Here is a 16,992-nt window from a genome sequence, read left to right on the forward strand (position 1 = left end):
TGTTTTATTCTGTCGTGGTATCTGTAGGTGGCCATTAATTTCTGCATCACTGGCAGTGTATAAATCAGCTGCTTTTGTGGGATCGGTACTTTGACTATGTGCTTCAAGAGCTTTTTTCTCTGCATTACCTACTGCATGTGAGAGAATCTAAACTAGATGTCTTCAGTCTAAGAAAAGAACTGACGAGGTAGATAAATATTGAAGCTGAGTGCTCTTACATAATTATGTTTCTAGAGTGAAAAATTAAGTTTATGATTTGAAGGCAAGGTGCCAATAAAACAGCCCTTTTTAAAAATGCAGTATTGTAATTGTATTGATAACAAGGTAAAAGATGTAAGATACTATTAAATCAAGGTAATGTGAAATTTTCTTTTATTAACACTAACTTATTCTGTTAGAATGGAAAAACATCTAGAATTATGAAAATAGGATTAAATCTTAAAATAAACATTTTTGTATAATATATATGTGCTTTCCCATGTATATGTTATTTTCATAAAATGTACACACATTTGTTGATGTGTCTGTGCAATTTAAGTATCTGAGGTAAGGACTCCATCTTGTATTTCTTCATAGCTCTGGGCAGTCAGGTATCTTCTGAGAACTTTTTTTAAAAAATAAAGCTCTGTAAAAGTTAGTTTTTAAAATCAGTACCTTTCTGGAAAATTAAGCCTATAAAATTATCAGAATAATAAAGCTAGTTATATGTAAACACTAGTTGTTAAATTCTTTACCCCAATTTCCTTGAAATATTTGGACATAGTTTCCAAGAAGTATGATTTTCTAAAACTATATTATGTTAGTTTCTTTTCTTTTAAAGATTTTATTTGTTTATTTTTAGAGAGGGGCAAAGAGGGAGAAAGAAGGAGAGAAACATTGATGTGTGAGAGATACGTGGATCTGTTGCCTCTTGCACGCCCTCAACTATGGTGCGCAGCCCAGGCATGTGCCCTGAATGGGAATTGAACTGGTGACCTTTCAGTTTGCAGGCTGACACTCAATCCAACGAGCCATACCAGCCAAGGCTAAAAACTATAGTAGAAGGAAAAGCTTTAAAGAAAAGTTCCATGTAATTTTCATTTATTTTTTAGAACTTTTAAAAAATTTTATCTTTCTGACAATTTCCTCATTTTAATATTTATGTCTAAACTTCTTATATCCTCTTCTAAAAGACAAAAGTTGAATCTTACGACTTTAGAATCTGCTATGGCAGGTTATCATACAAATAAGTAGAAGCAGTAGAATAATCCAATATCATTATCAAAAGACAGTTTCTTGAAGTTAGAGATACTCCATTGATAACTTGAGGAAAAACCCATAATACTTCTTTTTTTTAAAACCAGGTTTTTGCTCATTTATCTAGGAGTAGAGGTAATTGAATATCTATCCTTTGAATATATTGCTGATGGTTTAAGAAGGTGGTTCTGTGGTGTTAGAAGCTGAAAAACGGAATGGAGACACTTAAGCATTTGGGGGCAGCCATTTAACCTGTTTGTTTGGTACCTATAGAATGAAAATGTGCTCTGTACATTTTAAAAGGTTTTGAAAAATAGCAAATAATGGTTCTTGAAAATATTAAACCCTACATAAATAGCAATAATAGTACTCTGTGTGGTTAAATTTTTATTTGTGGACATAAATGTTTTCTGTTTTGCTTGTTGTAGTTTTTGATGATGGTGATGAGAGAACATTGAGACGCACCTCACTTTGCCTAAAAGGAGAGAGACATTTTGCTGAGAGTGAGGTAGGGGGACACAGACTTTTTGGGTTGAACAAAGGCTACTCATGTAGGGCAAAATGTGATTTAATTTGTCTGTTTCTTATCTAGACACTTGACCAGCTTCCATTAACAAATCCAGAGCATTTTGGAACTCCAGTAATTGCAAAGAAGACAAACAGAGGAAGGAGGTCCTCTCTTCCTATGTGAGTATTATCATATACAGTAACATTACAGTAGTTACTATAACATCAAGCAGATGATTTTTCTAGGATGGCTGAATCTGTTTGGGTAACTTTTCAATAGCATCTCTTATTCTTATGTTGGATGTATTACTGAGTTCACCTTGTTCTTAATTTTTCCCATTGCTTTGTCCAGTGATTATCACAACTCCTTTTTCAAAGAGGTTATTTTTGTTTTGAGTTACTTTGCCAAATACATAATTGACATGATGATTTTCCCCTATTAAATGAGTATATGTATATTTTTAATCTTTTTATTTCAAAAACATTTTAAACTTAAAATTTTTAAGAATATACAATAAACTTTCATATACTCATCTAGATTCAGTATTTATTAACATTTTTGGCACATCTATGTCATCATTCCCTTTGTAGATACATATTAATTATTTGTATTTAATAATACTAATTTTAGTTGGCTGAACCATTTAGGAGGAAGGTGCATGCATCATGACCTTTTACCCTTAAATACTTTACCTGTGACTGAAGGACATTTTCTTATATAACCATAGTGCATTGACCAAATTCAGCAAGTTTAACCATAGTAGAATGCTATTATCTAATAATATATACTTCATATTTCAAGTTTTGCCAATTGCCTCAATCATAGCATCCCCTGATTCCAGGATGCAATCCAAGATCATGCATTGCATTTAGTTTATCTGGTTTTTAATTCTCCTTTAATCTGGAGAAGTTCCTCAGCCTTTTTTTGTCTTTTCATGTCACTGACATTTTTGAAGAGAACAGGCCAGCTGTTCTGTACACTGTTCTTAGCATAGGTTTGTCTGATTGTTTAGTTATCCAGAGAGGTTGTCTAAATAAACCCTGGGGTGTATGTTAATGAGATCTTTTCATAACCTGTTAGAAAATTAGAGTTATGTCATCTGTCATCTGACATACATTAAAAAGTTGAAGGACAGTCTTTAGAAAAATGTATATGGTAAAGTAAGTGCTTAATGGTGACAATAATAGGGTGGTGGGCAGGAGAGCCTGTGTCCTTGCTGATCTGGTGAAATGGGCTCAGAGTTACCTTGGACAGTGCAGGACCACTTTTGTGGGGCTAGGAAGTATCCAACTCTTCAGTTCCAGTAAGAATAAAAAGGCTACTCTTCTGGGGTATTCCAGATTAGAAATTAAACTATTTATGTTAAATTTACACCATTCTGACTGTGTCAAAAATGGTTTATGTTAAGATCATGATGAAGTTATTCTACCTTTAGTAATGAAGATGAAAAAGAAGAAGAAACTAGTGAAGAGGAGGATGAAGATAAACGACGTCTCAATGATGAATTACTAGGAAAAGTTGTAAGTGTAGTATCTACTTCTGAGAAGACTGAATGGTATCCTGCTTTGGTAAGTAAGGTTTCTTTCCAAAGTTAACCATTTAATGTATTTGTTTCACATGGATTTTTAACAAGCATTTGAAATATTTTGAAAGTATCACACAAATTTAATTTGGACTTTATTACAAAATTAGTGGTCATACTTAGGTCCCATATACTTCACTGTCTTCTCTTGTTATTTCCTTTCTTTAATTCTCTGTAAGGGATCATTTATTGGGATCTCTCCATTTTTCCTTTAAAATGTGTTAGTGGTCTTTTTTCCTGTTTTCATTATTGCTTCATACCTGATCTATAGTAACTACCTCCAAATTCCCTTAACTTGATTATTGAATTATTTTTTTACTAAATTTAGACTAGTTTTCTAGAAGTAACTTCTTTAGAGATTTAGTCATGATAGTCCCATTCTTTTAAAAAATAAATAAATAAAAAATTCACTGACTCTGCCTAATGAGTTAATTCTGCTTTCTTAAATTAATATTTAAGGCCATCTCTAGCCCTTGGTTTGTTCCCATTCCCAGAGTAAGCTCTCTCCTTTACTAACGTTCTTTCTTACGTACTACTCCCTCTGAGAGATACTTCACTCCTCCAAGCCTTTACCCCTGCTTTCAATCATTAGTATTTACTGAGGATCTGCAGTGAGTTCAGGTTTATAGAGAGAAGTATGAGACTTGTAACGCAAGCTCACTATACATCTAAAAAAGATTACATAGTAAATAAAAATTATATTGTAATTTTATTTTAAATTAGGGTTTTTTTTTAAGATTTTTATTTATTTATTTTTAGAGACACGGGAAGGGAGGGAGATGAGAAGGAGAGAAATATTGATGTGAGAGAGAAACATGGATCTGTTGCTTCTTACATGCACCCCAGTTAGGGACCAAACCCGCAACCCAGGCATGTGCCCTGACTGGGAATCAAACCAGTGACCTTCCACCTTACTGGACAACAACCAATTGAGTCACACTGGTCAGGGCAATGAGCGTTTTTTTCTTGGTGGTGGTTTTTTTTTTTTTTTTTTTTTTTAAGAGAGAAACAGCAATTCGTTGTTTCACTTATTTATGTATTCATTGGTTGATTGTGCCCTGTTCTAGGGTAGAACCTACTACCTTGACTATCGGGACGATGCTTCAACCAGCTGAGCTGCCTGGCCAGGGCAATTACATTGTAATTTTAAAAATTTGTGGTGCAGACACTGGAACAGAACAGGGAATACTGGGGAAGGAAAAGGTACACCTAGGCTTTGGAAATGCAAGTCTTAGATGGGTTGGTAGAGAAAACTAATCTTTGGTTATGGGGAGAAGGAATAAGAAGAATGAATGGACAAGAGATTTATTTCTTGAGAGGCATCATTAATACTTGGCAATAACCTGTCTACACTTTCCTCTTCTTACTTCTCTCTTCTAAATTTCTTAAGATCCAGCTCAAGTCCGACCTTTTTTGCAGTCTCCCCGAAACACTAACATAAATATACCCATCCTCTCTGAGTTTTGGGGTTTTTGTTTTGTTTTTTTTTTTAAGATTTTATGTATTTATTTTTAGAGAGAGGGGAAGGGAGGGAGAAAGAGAAGGAGAGATAAATCGACCAGTTGCCTGTGGCACTCCCCCAACAGGGGTGCTCAGCCCACAGCCTGGGCATGGGCCCTGATTGTAAATTGAACCAGTGACCTCTCAGTTTGCAGGACTACGCCTAACCCACCGAGCCACATCAGCCAGGGCTTCTCTCAGTTTTGCTGTCATTCACATCTTTAGTAATAATTTTGGCACAAAAATGTGTCCCAAATTAGATTAGAATATTTTGAAAAATTGAGGCCCTAATTTTTTTTTTAGGGTTCTTTGTATATGTAAATACATTACTCAGTTCCTATATAATAGATTTACTTTACACAGGAAAAGTCTGAAAATCTTTTGAATCATTCACTTGTACAGGCAAATAAGCAAATGGGTTCGGATTCAGAATATTCAGATCATAATTTGCCAAGATATTTTTAAAAAAATTATTTATCAACAGATTTATCATTTATCAGGTGATGTAGAAAAATAAAAGATGAGTAAGACACCAGTCTACATTTGATGATTTTATAGTCTAACACAGAAAATAATCCAAGTAACTACAACATAAAATGGTATATGTTCCATAATATGACTTGTCCTGAGAGGTTACATTTACTTAAAGAAAATCCAGAAAGCCTTCATGAATCAGGTACTTTTGAGCTGAACCTTGAAGGATTTAAAATTAGTAAGCAGAGCCTCACTGGAAGACTTCCTTAGAAGCAACAATATAAATAAAAGCAAAAAAGCAAGGAGTTTGTTCATGGGACCCTTTGATCTGGGAATCCATTTTTATGTGAGTGTGGGAATAATAGTAAGATTGGGAAGATAATTTGAATATAGGACTGAAGAATCTTGAAGAGTTCATTTAGGTTGGCTCAGTCGAAGTGTCATCACATACACCAAAAGGTTACGGGTTCAGTTCCCAGTCAGGGCATATATCTGGGTTGTGGGTTCGATCCCCAGTCCAGGCATGTGCAGGAGGCGGCCATTGATGTTTCTCTCTCTCTCTCCCTCCCTCCCCTGCATACCCTTCCCCACCTACCCTACCCACCCTCTGCCTTCCTCTCTCTCTCGAAAAATCAACATATCCTTGGGTGAGGATTTAAAACAAAAAGTTCATCTAAGGAATTTGGACATAATTCTGCACAGAATTTTACAGAAGAGTGTCATTATTTGAGCTGCATGTTTAGGAATGTTAATGAGGAAATGGTATGTTGGATTGTTGTTGAAAGACTGGAAGTGACAGGAATCAATTTGGAGGCCATTAAAGTGGTTCATAGGTGAGGTAATTAAGCTTTGGGCTGTGCCTACTCATCTTTTAAGATTTATTTTAAGCCTTTACTGCCACACCCTTTCCTTCCCCAGGTTATGTTGAATCTTGCTCCTACAACATTTTCATATTATCCTGAGCCTAGTAGTAGTACTTACCCTTCATTGTGTTCTTTTTGTATCTTTTCGTTTACCATTTTATTACACTCTTTAACTCCTTGAGGGCACACACAAATATATTAAATCTAATAAATATCAGCATTTAACAAACATTTACTTTCATTTGATTTTAAGACAGCTGATACAACAGCCAAAAATTTTTAATTATCTGGGTATATGCTGTGTAATGTGATGGCCATGAGCCCTATATGACTATTAAAGTTTAAATGTAACAGTTAAAATTAAATAGAATTAAAAATTCAATCTCTAAATTGCACTCGCCACATTTCTAGTGCTCAGCTCCATGAGGTTCAGTGCTACCATATTAGTCAATGCACATACGGATTTTCACCATTGAACAAAGTTTTGTGGATGATGCTAGGTTGTAGTAAAAGGGCTAGTGTTAGGGCTGATAACAAGCAGGTACATTTTAGCTATTTATTAGTAGACTTTAATATCTTAAAAGTATTAAATTATATAAAGAATATAGGGAATGGTTATTTACTAATGTTAAGACATTTGTTATTTTTTAAAGTTAAGATAAAAAGTTTTTTACTCAGATTTTCTCACATTTGAATTAATTACTGAAAATTATACATGCCCTGATAAGAAAGGGAACTTAGGTGTTTCTTTTCTTTGTTTTTTTAAGTATTTTTTATTGACTATGCTCTTACAGTTTTCCCAATTTTCTCCCTTTATCCCGACTCCGCCCTGCATCCCCCAAACCCTCCAGCATTCCCCCTTCCTTAGTTCATTTCCATGGGTTATACATATAAGTTCTTTGAGTTGTCTGTTTCCCTATACCATTTTTTATCTTTCCCTCATCTATTTTAAGCCTCTTAATTATGCTGCTTCTTCCCTATGCCCTTTCCCCCCTACTCCTCCTTTCCCTCTCCCCACTGAAATCCCTGCATGTGATGTCCATTTCTCTGATTCTGTTCCTGTTCTAGTTGTTTGCTTAGTTTTTGTTTTCATTGTTTTTCTTTCAGATTAATTTGTTGATAGTTGTGAGTTTGTTGTCATTTTACTGTTCATATTTTTGATCTTCTTTTTCTTAGTTTTAAGTCCCTTTAACATTTCATATAATAATGGCTTGGTGCTGATGAACTCCTTTAACTTGTTTTTAGCTGAGAAGCACTTTATCTGCCCTTCCATTCTAAAGAATAGCTTTGCTGGATACAGTAATCTTGGATGTAGGTCCTTGCCTTTCAGGACTTCAAATACTTCTTTCCAGCCCCTTCTTGCCTGCAGGGTTTCCTTTAGGGAATCAGCTGATAGTCTTATGGGCACTCCTTTGTAGGTAACTGTCTCCTTTTCTCTTGCTGCTTTTAGGATTCTCTCCTTATTTTTAATTTGGGTAACTTAATGATAATGTGCCTTGGTGTGTTCCTTTTTGGGTCCAACTTTGGAACTTTCTGGGCTTCCTGGACTTCCCTGGAAGTCTATTTCCTTCACCAGATTAGGGAAGTTTTCCTTCATTATTTCAGATAAGTTTTCAATTTCTTGCTCTTGTTCGTCTCCTTCTGGCACCCCTATAATTCGGATGTTGGAACGTTTCAGGTTGTCCCAAAGGTTCCTAAGTCTCTCTTTACTTTTTTGAATTCTTGTTTCTTCGTTCTGTTCTGGTTGGATGTTTATTTTTCCCTTTTGTTTCAAATCATTGCTTTGAGTCCTGGTTTCCTTCCTGTCACTGTTGGTTCCCTGAGTATTTAGCTTTATTTCACTTTAGGCATCCTTTACTTGTTCTTTCATTTTGTGACCAAGCTCAATCAGTCCTGTGAGCATTTTGATTACCAAGGCTTTAAATTCTCCATCAGATAGGTTGGCTATCTCCTCATCACTTAGCTCTCTTTCTGAGGTTTTGCTCTGTTTTTTCACTTGGGCCATATTTCTTTTTTCGGGGCACCTGTTCAGTTGTAACACGGTGGGGCCTTAGGATTCCTCCCTCCCCCCCCCACCCCCCCCTTTCGCAGGGCAACCCCCCTTGCTGCTCTGAGGCGCTGCCTGTGGGGGAGGGGCCAGAGAGGGAACAGCTCTTCTCTAGCGCACTTTCCAAGGGACTCAGACTCTCCTGTGAGACTTGGGGCTTCTCCCACCGTGGCAACCGCCATAGCCCACAGTCAGCCCAGAGTCTCAGTTTCGCCTTCTCCAGCTGCACCTGTGTGGCCCACCGCCTCACCGCAGCAAGCCCCGCCCACCTGTCTGCCACCTTGCTGTAGGTTCTTACCGATCTGGTTGTTCTGTTTGAGTTTTTCTTTAATTCCTTGGTTGTCAAGAGTTACATGTAGTTTGATTTTCTGGCCTTTCTGGTTGTTTATTGATTTTAGATTGGTAGTTATCCTCCTTTTGGTTGTGTAAGGAGGCAAAGGGTTTCTACCTCCGCCTCCATCTTGGCCAGAACTCTGGCAAGCTAGGTATCTATTTCAAAATAGATCCTGATTCAAGTATATTTTTAAAAATTATAATATGCCAAATTTTCATCATAGACTATACATTTTATTTTTGGAAAATAAATGAATTACTATTTGACTTAGAATAAATTCTAATATTTTTAAGTGGTGGTCACATTGTAATTTATGTTTCATTAATTGTTCATTTTACAATCTAATAAATGGATAAATTATCTAAAAAACTTTTATGCTAAAGAAAAATTATAAGGCGATCTTCTTTTACAAGTATTCATTAATAATGGAAAGTATTGATAATGATGCTATTTCTTATAAAATATAATCCACTTGAGAATATATTCTTTTTTTGAGCAAGGAAAATAAGAATCAATGTGTTCTTATTTTATATTTTAGGTAATATCTCCCAGCTGCAATGATGACATCACAGTGAAAAAAGACCAATGTTTAGTTCGGTCATTTATTGATTCTAAATTGTGAGTAATGAATCACTTCTTTTGTTACATTGGGAGAAAAAAAAATGGAATCACGGTGACAGAAATTTACCAGCTCCAACACTTTATTTAAAAGTGTAATCACTTTATGAATTGAGTTACTTAATATGTTTTGACTTTTCATAATTTAGGTTATTTTTATTGGAAAACTATAAAAACTGAATAGTATGTGAGAATAATAGTAAGAACACTTTTATTAATAGAGCACTATATTGATACTGATTTTTCTCTTTAGTTGTAAAAATTCTGTATATCATGTGTACTATTAATATATTATCAACTATGAAATCTTTTAATAAAATTTATATTTCTGGAATAATTACTTAGACTTTTTTCTGACTGAAAGTCAGGTTTTTAGAAACTTTTCTTAACCTTAGCTTTGCTTTATTTCCAAAATAAAAAGTAAAATTATATATATGTATATGTATATGTATATACATACATACACATATGAGTCATAATTCTTGGAAAAATTTAGTGCCATAATATCATACAATGATAAATGTATTTTAACATTATCTTTTATTAGTCTATTAAACTGAGTAGTAAGTATAAGAAATACTAGAGAACAAAATAGCCATTGTTGTTTTGTATAAGGAAAACGTCGTGCTGGTATAAAGTACCCCATACTGTGTGTGGGAGAGTTGCATAGGTTGAAATATCACAAATGTGTGGCTCTCATTAATATACTTTGAATATGTGAATCATGGGAATTAAGATACTAGCTTTTCTCTATTACCTTTGGTCTCTATTAAGGATTAGGGTATATGTAGTCTTTTTAAAACATTTGGTAGACAAAATAATTTTGAATTTGATGTTTGTATTTTTCTATGTATTAACATGGACTATTTAAGTGATGATTTTTATTTAATAATGTTTGCCTCCCTTTTATCCTTCTCTATAATTAGTTATTCTGTAGCAAGAAAGGATATCAAGGAAGTAGACATTCTTAATCTACCTGAATCTGAGCTCTCTGCTAAACCAGGTAAAACCAGGATGAATCAATGTATTATTTCATGACGTGGCTCTAAATGGCAAATAGTGACTAAAGCAAGATTGAATATTCTCTGCTGCCATTTTAACTGTTAACAGTTGATATCCACTCTATTTGATGGCCGTTTTTTTAATGTCTAGAAAGAACATATGATTTATAATTTTTGATAAGTATAACTTTTCATGAACCATTAAGGTTTCAAAAAGTACTCTTTATAGTAATAATAAACATTAATATGACATTGTAACTTACCAAATATGTTCAAGTTTATTGTATTGTTTTATAAGTGACAACTAAATTTAAATCCAGATCTTCTGACTGAATGTTATACCGTTCTATTATTCTATGCTGCTGATTTATTTTAGCAAATAAAAACTGCTAAAATATATTTTTAATCTTAGGGTTGCAGAAAGCAAGCATCTTCTTAAAAACTAGAGTTGTTCCTGATAATTGGAAAGTGGATATAAGTGAAATCCTTGAGTCATCCAGTAGTGATGATGAAGATGGCCCAGCTGAAGAAAATGAAGAAGAGAAGGAAAAGGAGACCAAAAAGGAAGAAGAAGAGGTGGTAGGTAAAATTTTTGTTTGTAACATATAAAAACATTTTAATACTCCAAAGTAAAAACTATATGTTTGTATATTTTCGCTTCTGTTCAGAGTTTTTGTATTTATTTGTTTCTGTCTTTTTCTAGCTCTACTTGATTTAGGGGAAAGGGTTTTATTTTGTTTTTGTTTCTGTTTTTGCTTCTAGCTTAGTGGGTAAATCAGAACTAATGTTTAGCTGGTAAGAGGTTACAAAGAAGAGCTGTACAGGTTAATCAAGTGCAGACTTGTATTTTGGTGTTTGTTTGTTTGTGTAGTATCTTTCCCAAACAAGCAAGGAGGAAAGAAATGTAACGTTTAGGTATATTACATGTGTTAACTCATTTAAACTTTTACCATGTGGAGAGTGGCTGATATTATCCTACTTTAAAGGTGAAGAAAGTGAGGGTCGTAAAGTTAAGTAACTTCCCCAAGGTGGCACAGCTTAAATGTGGAGAACAAGGGTTGGAACCTAGGTCTGGTCTGTCTTAACTCCAAAAATCATCTCTTTCATACATTTCACAGTATCTCAAGGGTAATGGGTATAAAAAAAATTCTATCCAAACTGAAAGAATATGTTTTTTGGCAGCCTGACAAATCGTAGAAAAGATTTAGCTCGTATTTTTTAAGTGCTGATGATTTTCTTTGTAATATTAATATGTCATTTAGAGTATATTTTTATAAATTGCAGGAAATCATTTGTGGAGTTCCTCATAATTACTTACATGAAATTATTGTCTATTCAGTGTTTTGTCAAATGGGATAAACTGTTCAGTATATTTTGGTTATTATGAGGTAAAGGGGCTTTGAGGCAGACAAAGAGAATGACTTTACTGAAAAAGAAGCCCTATTTGAACATGAAAAATATTTGCTTGAAAAATGTGGAATGCGTGTTTCTGTTTTACATATATAAAAATGAATTTATGAAATAAAATTAGTATAGTTGTATGTGATGAAAGACATACAACATGTTTCACCTTTTACTTCCCCTGCAGTACTTGGTTTTATGCACTCTGAAATCAGAATGGCGGTTCATACTTAGAGACTGCCTACAGAGTTGCCATAGTAACATGCTGTTGGTTTTAAGTGAGCATGCTCGGAAAGACAGGAAGGTTTAGCAGAGGCTTGGCAGGTTGCCAATGGAGGTTTGCCAGATGCTTTGAAATGGGCTGTCTTTCTTTTCCTTTCATGTAATGTCTGATTTTTATGTGGAAGAGAATGTAAGTAGTGCTGTATAACCCTGCGGATGCTATGCCCTGAGAGGGAAAGCAAATATTTGCAAGTCAGACTGAAAAATGTTCAGACACTGTACTGATTAAGTAGAAGGGGAATCTAACCATATTGCATTTGAAAGAAAATGCAGCATATAGGTAAGATTTTCTTTATATTTAGTTACCTTTTTGATTGCCAGAAACGAGGTTAAATAGGAATTTTAGGTATTGCCGATGTGACTGATATGGTAGGTCTCGTAACCAAGCGTAATTGTTTTTTGTAAGAGAGACAGTAGGAGTCTATTTTTAGAATATCAGAGGATGAAGGCTATTTTTCTGAAACATAAAATAGATTTTGAAATGAAATTTTGTGACAGTTGGCAGAATTCAGGATTTAAAGTCTAAATGTCAAGTGTGATATTTGTATTTTATATGTATTTATTTATGGATTATATATTTTCAGGATATATAGGCCACATTTTCAGGGTGTGAACTGTTGTAGTCTGGTTTTGATTTTTCTTAAATTAACATTAGTTCAGGATCTTATATTATCAAATGTTAAAAAAAGATTAGTCTATTTTTGCTCATACTTTTAATTAGTATCCATTTCAGAATGCATTTTCCCTACTCCCCACCCCCCCAAAACCCCTGAAATTTTAAACAAAGAGGGTAAAAAGAGCTTTGTAGTAAGATTAGAGAGAATGGCTATATAATAGTAAATAATGCTCTTATTACAGCTATTAATTTCATAAAAATCATAATGTTTTATTCAAGCTGTGAATAAATGTTAGTAAAAAAGGAATGAAGAGTAGAGGCAAGCTCTGTTCCCTATTGTTTGCAGGTAATAAGTAAAGAAATTTAAAAAGGTAAAGACTTAGGAAGGCTGGTATCTTCTTATAATGTATTATTTAAATTATGAAACTGTTAAAATTAAGTGAACCAGAATGCTTTTCACATACTAAAAAATAAAAGCAAAATTACAAAATGTAGGCACTGATTTATATGATTATTTTAAATTATTTTTCAAATGGTCAATTTCATAACATATACTTTATTGAATTCCTTAATAGAAACAAATTACTCTTTTTCTCTGGCTCTACAGTTAGATTTTCTCGAGTGAGAATTTGGTTGCTTTAGAAAAAATATTAGCTGCATTTTTTACTCTTGGATTTAAGATTTAGTTGCTGAATCATTCTAACTTAACCAGTAATTTTTTAAAAATTAATATATCGATAAAGTGAAAAGCTGGTGAATCTGTATTTAACAAAGGAAAAAAAGGGGTATGGCATAAAATAAATTACAATCTGATAAGCCAGGGCCTACCTGGCTTAGTCATTACAGGCCTTCACTCCATAAGTGACGTTAAGCTGTTGTGTTACAGATCATATTCTTCCCAAAATGTAATTATGCTATGTTTTTCATGAAGATTTAATGTTGCTTTAAAATGATCAGAAGGATCTTTTATGGCATTCTGTAAATCACCAATTACAATACTTTAGCCTCTCATTTGGTGTTTGTAAATTTTATGCAGTAGAATCATACAAGTGTTAGATACTTTTGCATTGTTAATGGATGGTGGACATTGTTTTTATATATGATGCTTTGAGTATCGTAATATAGCCTTGATAAGGAGATTTGAGATTCCATGGCTTTACGAGGGAGAAGGATCTTTTAACTTAAAATTACTTGAATTCCTAAGCATTGGTAGTTCAGGATTCAAGCACAAGAACTATATTTCCTACTGTTACTGGGTGGGAAAAGATTTGACAGTCTGACAGGAAGTAGATCTTATCTATTCCTGATGGTTATAAATTTTAACGCACTGGTAAATGGAGAATATTTTTGTGGGTACTGCATAAATGTCTTTTGTTAAGAACATTTTATATTAGAAAAGATAACACCTGATTTCCTTCCGAGTTTTGAAATTGGTTGAAAGTCAGTGTAAACATAAGTAATGATGTCAATTATTTATTTACTCCCGATGTGTAGTCCCTTTGGGTGAATGTGGAAGAGTTTTCTAAAGATAAAATAAATAGGCAATTGTTTAGAAGACTAAATATTGGGAGAATTTGACTAGCCTTAGCTTTTTTATCCTTTTGGTTTGCTGTAGGTAGGTGTATGTGTTGGGCCCTTTCAAAAACCTCTTGATTTCATATTTAGTGATAGAAATTAGAATTTAGAGAATTTCTATAAGAAATGTTCGTTTTTGTTTAGAAGTATTGATACTCATTTCTCCAGTCTTTGATTTTTCCAGGGATGTGTTACATTTAATGCCCTGGATTATATTCTGCTATTATAAAATCGTAAGTGCTTGAGTTTTTTAATTCATGGAAACCTGAAAGTACTCCAGTGTTCTCTGTTTATTCTTGGAGACTTAGTGATTTTTAAAGTAAGATTGTTTATTTAATCCTTCAACAGGATTTTTGATGACTGAGAAAACTGCGACTTAGATTACAGAAGGTTTCACAGACTTTTAAGAAAATTTTCTCTTTTCCTGTAGATTTAAGGTCTATGAAAGTGAAGGTTGTCAGGTTTCTTTTTGTTTTTTTCCTTTTTCCACAAACAACACAAAGCTTGGCTCAGAATAAAGAATAAATGAATAAATGTGGGCTGTGCAATCAGTTATCCTAACAAATTTCTATTTGAAACAAAGAGTTGGAAGATTTGTTTTAAGATTCCAAAAAGTTCACTTTGGAAGGAACTATGGGATAAGTATTTCATAATAGATTTCTTTTATCAGGAAATGCACTCTGGAGGCAGTCTGATTTCCTGATGATAGAATGTTTTGAGTTTATGAATTAATTCCTTTTGGCTTAAGCTAATTTGGGATAGTTTTCTGTCACTTGCAGTAAGAGTTCTTGACTAATAATACTTTTCTGTATCTTGTCCCCACTTATTTCAGATATCTTTTGACTAGTCTTTTTTGTCTCCTATCTTCACCTCCAATCAGTTGTCCATAGACATCTTAAAACACAAATGGTTCATGCTGGAAACCCTTTAATGGCTTTCAGCACCTACAGCAGGGGTGTCAGACTCATTTTCAGCAGGGGCCACAGCAGCTGGCCTCCGGGTTGCCTTCAAAGGGCTGAATGTAATTTCAGCTCCTTAACAGTTAAGGAGTAGTTATTTATACAGTCTCCTTTGAAGGCAACCTGATGTGGCCCCTGTGAAAATGAGTTTGACACCCTTGACCTACAGGATGAAGTTGAGGTCTTTTATCTTAGCCCTTTATAAGTCTGGCGCTTCATGATTTGATACATGCCCCCCTTTGAATTCTCTCCTCCACTATTCTCCAACAGTATGGAACTTCTTACAGCTTCCCCTCACCACCTCTTAGATGTTGCTCAGAAGCTGCTTACTGTCAGGTATATTACATTGAGTATCACCTTTGTGCTGCCCATTTCCTTTAGTCATACTTAATATAATAGGAAAATAAAATGAACTTTTAAAAACTCTGAAAATAATGAACAATAGATGCGATTTAAAGAGTCCCTTGGACGTATATGTCCAAATAAAGAGAGCTCTGCCTGAATTACAGTGGTTGACTATGACTTAAAAATGTTACATGCCGTAACCTTAGTAAGTTGTTCTGGTATTTACTTCATAGTTGTAAAAGATCAGTGGGGCTATTTAATGTTTCAAATTTAACACTGTATACTAAAAACATAAGCAGCTACTGGTATTGCTGCTGCTTTTACACTAGTCTTCCAGCTCACAGATGCCTTCAGAGCTGCTGATACACTTCTTGCAGTGCTTAGCTCCCCAGAATGGAGCTTTCAGGGTGCTGTTTTAATTCCTTCACCTCCCCAACAGAGGGATCTGCCCACTTTAGAGGACTCCAGGCTCAGTCTCTCTCTTTTTAAAGTAGTGGTGGATGAGAGATCAAGGGATTAAAAGAACTGAGCAGTTGAGAGAATGTGTGATGGAGTTCCAGGAGTAGGGTGAGAAGGGGAGCCAGCAGAGAGGACCAGAGGAGGTACTGTAGACAGTAGCATGAAAAAAAAGCTACAGTTATCCAAAATACCATTAATTCACAAAAACGATATTTTGGAATTGAAAAATAAGCATGGTGTACTGAATTCCAAAAAAGATGAGGATGTTACATAATCATTAATAACTTATTAAGGATACCTGTAGAAGTTTGTGAGAGCTGAGATGCCCATCAACAAAAGATACATACCTTCACATGCAGTACACATACAGGGAAACCACAGAGATCAAGTTTATTTACACCCTTCCCTACTTCCAAAATGTCAAGTCTTTGTGGTCCTAATCTGTTAGGTGCTAAGAAACTACCCTAACTGACGCAGTAGAACTGGGCGCATGTGATATGGTTCTAGGGGCTTTGTGTAGAATGTATCGTCTTTTACTGACATCTGAGGTCTGTCCCGAAAAAGTCCAGCCATTGTTAATGTAATGGGAATGGTTTGTGTGGTCTCGATATAACCTAGCAGTCAAGGAGAGTAGACTGGAATGAGCATGTGTGAACAATGATGATTTTTCGCTGTACTAGTCAGTGGGGACAGTAGACACTGTTGAGTGAGCATGTGTACTGTGGCTGTCACATTCAAAATGACTGAGGAAGTAGAGCAATGAATGTGCATCAGATTTTTTGTTAAGCTTGAACATTCCTCCATGGAAACTGAATGACTCAGAAGGCCACAGCTATAGGCAACTGGTGATTGGCAGCTTCATCATGGCAACATGCCTGCTCATGCATCACATCTTGTGTAGAGTTTTTTGGCAAGACATCAATCACCCAGGTGACTCAGTCCCCCTACAGCCCAGATTTGGCACCCTGTGATTTTTGCCTTTTCCCCAAACTAAAATTGCTAAAAAAACTAAAGGGAAGAGATTTCAGACTGTTGATGAGATTCAGGAAAATACCACGGGACAGTGGACGGTGATTGGGAGAACTGTGTGAGGTCCCAAGGTGCCTACTTTGAAGGGGCCTGAGGCGTTATTGGCCTATGTACAGTGTTTCATGTATCTTGTATCTTCTTCAATAAAGGCCTCTCTTTTTCT

The 16,992-nt window shown here is 34.8% G+C and overlaps 1 protein-coding gene across 2 annotated transcripts in view; it reads left to right on the top strand.

Annotated features, from left to right (window-relative positions):
• The window catches only part of ARID4A (AT-rich interaction domain 4A), a 60,784-nt gene that overhangs the window by 10,818 nt on the left and 32,974 nt on the right, over window positions 1-16,992 (top strand). For both annotated transcript variants that reach the window (XM_024567398.3, XM_071222006.1), the window contains exons 6-11: window positions 1,665-1,744; window positions 1,829-1,923; window positions 3,180-3,312; window positions 9,083-9,162; window positions 10,089-10,165; window positions 10,576-10,742. In XM_024567398.3, coding sequence (XP_024423166.1) covers window positions 1,665-1,744; window positions 1,829-1,923; window positions 3,180-3,312; window positions 9,083-9,162; window positions 10,089-10,165; window positions 10,576-10,742 — 632 coding nt within the window. The remainder of the gene's footprint in view (window positions 1-1,664; window positions 1,745-1,828; window positions 1,924-3,179; window positions 3,313-9,082; window positions 9,163-10,088; window positions 10,166-10,575; window positions 10,743-16,992) is intronic.

Source organism: Desmodus rotundus, chromosome 7 (genome assembly GCF_022682495.2).
Source record: "Desmodus rotundus isolate HL8 chromosome 7, HLdesRot8A.1, whole genome shotgun sequence".
Classification (NCBI taxonomy): Eukaryota; Metazoa; Chordata; class Mammalia; order Chiroptera; family Phyllostomidae; genus Desmodus; species Desmodus rotundus.